This window comes from Sphaeroforma arctica (assembly GCF_001186125.1).
Source record: "Sphaeroforma arctica JP610 unplaced genomic scaffold supercont1.123, whole genome shotgun sequence".
In the NCBI taxonomy this organism is placed as follows: domain Eukaryota; class Ichthyosporea; order Ichthyophonida; genus Sphaeroforma; species Sphaeroforma arctica.
In genome coordinates, this window is record NW_014040435.1 from 1 (window position 1) to 2,219 (window position 2,219).

Here is a 2,219-nt window from a genome sequence, read left to right on the forward strand (position 1 = left end):
ATATATGTGTGTGTGTGTGTGTGTGTGTGTGTATATACTATTTATTTACTTATTTATTTATTTATTTATTTATTTTTATGTTTATATAAAGATGAATTTGTCAGTAAGGTATACGACCTGGGGTTTTTTCAAGCGCAGATACACATCTCAAACCTTAATCCTTCCACAGGCGATGCCAAGTCAACCCTTTCGGATAGCGACCGCGCCTATGCGGTGGGGTATATAGAGGGCTCTTTATCGCACTTGCGCATCCAACAGAACATCAACAACACCGTCAAGAACATGGGCAAGCTACCACGCCACATCTCCCAGTTCCTCCGAGACCAGCTGCTGTGGACGCGATCTCAGGTGCAAAAGAACCCCAACGATCGGTGTGTGGAACGCGATAAACCGTATCGTCGATGGCTATCATACCTTTTTCCGTGTGTGTAAAAGCCGAACGGATACGTTTATGTAGTGTGTGATGGTATATTCAGATAGTATCATACCTCGTTGCGTGTGTAAATGCCTTGCGGATACGTTTATGTAGTGTGTGATGGTATATTCAGATAGTATCATACCTCGTTGCGTGTGTAAATGCCGTGCGGATACGATTATGTAGTGTGTGAGGATGTATGCAAAAGGCTAGTTAACACTCCATGTATCACAGTTCTTGCATGAAATTACTCTGGTTGCGATGCCGGATGGAGAATATCTTCAAAGTTCGGTACTGGGCACTTTTTCACCGCTTTACCACGGCGCCCTCTATGCCAGGGGAAGTTGGTGTTATTTCTGGTTGAGTCTTTATTAGTATATCATTATAATAACGGTTGCTCGATATGTAGTTTTCAGTCGTGAATGAGGTGCATTTGTAGTAGCCGGTACAGCAACGTCCAGAGGGGGTGAGTATTCTAACCCGCATATGTGTCGTTTGTATATCCCATTGAACCCTGATCGTCGTTGTAATAAAGGGGGTGAGTATTCTAAACCGCATATGTGTCGTTTGTATATCCCGTTGAACACTGATCGTCGTTGTAATAGAGGGGGGGGGTATTCTAACCCGCATATGTGTCGTTTGTATATCCCATTGAACCCTGATCGTCGTTGTAATAGAGGGGGTGAGTATTCTCACCCGCATATGTGTCGTTTGTATATCCTATTGAACCCTGATCGTCGTTGTATTAGAAGGGGTGAGTATTCTAACCCGCATATGTGTCGTTTGTATATCCCATTGAACCCTGATCGTCGTCGTAATAGAGGGTGCTCGGTTGTAGCAGGCTATCTACATTCAGTGCATAATCCCACCTTGCAAGCTGTAGTATTTTACTACAAATTTGGGAATTCACCTCACATTGTAGAACCCCGTTTATAGTGATATTCGGCTTTTTTTTTAATCTAGATACTGGAAAGCAGTCGGGCTGGTCCAGGCTCAGTTCGATGGTTTGGTTCAGGGATACCGTGCGGCTGACGGCAAACAAGACACGGCCCACTGTGAGTTGGGATTGGCGTATATCAATTCGAACAATGAAGTTGGCGATTTAAAGGCGCACTGGCTGCAAGATCCCACGGACGGCGTGCCTTCGCGCAATAAGTTTGATAAAGAGGTAACTACCGAACTGCCTGTGTTGTATTGAATTTATGTAGAAATGCATGTAGAAAGCTTGCATTCGAGTTGGTGTTGTAATGAGACATCGCGTCATCACTCAGCTGCCCACTCGAACAATCATCTCGGTCAAAACTTGGGTCTTCCATAAAATGTATGTCTTCTCGCACAGTTTCGGATCCACCACAACACCAGATACTCACGTGATTGTCAAAGCTATTCCGTTTGGCATCGACCCGAATGTTAGACAGCCACAGCGATCAGGACACAGAACATGACACATGTCCACCTTGTTTAGATTAACCCACAGATTTGGTCATTTTCATATCCAACACTCCTTCTTCTTTTATACTAATATTTATATATATATATATAACTCGATTCAATAGGAGACTCTCGCGCGATTGTCAAAGCTGTCCTGCTCGGCCTTTGTTCGGCTGTTGGATGATCACAGCGATCTGTACACGGCACATGCCACTTGGAGGCCCTTTTCCGGCATGCTACGAGTGTACAAGACAATCCGCATGCACTTCGAAAGCACCCCAGTAACCCAGGTGGGTGAGCATTGCTATGTGCGATGGTTGTGTACTTGTGTATTTGTGTGCGATATATATATTTATCTTTATTTGCTTATTTA

General features: G+C 44.1%; 1 protein-coding gene across 1 annotated transcript; it reads left to right on the plus strand.

The window, feature by feature from the left end:
• Nucleotides 1-169: 169 nt before the first annotated feature.
• Nucleotides 170-1,613, plus strand: SARC_02671 (hypothetical protein; the record flags this gene model as incomplete). Its single annotated transcript, XM_014303543.1, has 2 exons — nt 170-371; nt 1,379-1,613. Coding segments are annotated over 2 exons (437 nt in total), but the record flags the coding sequence as incomplete, so codon positions are not given.
• Nucleotides 1,614-2,219: the final 606 nt, after the last annotated feature.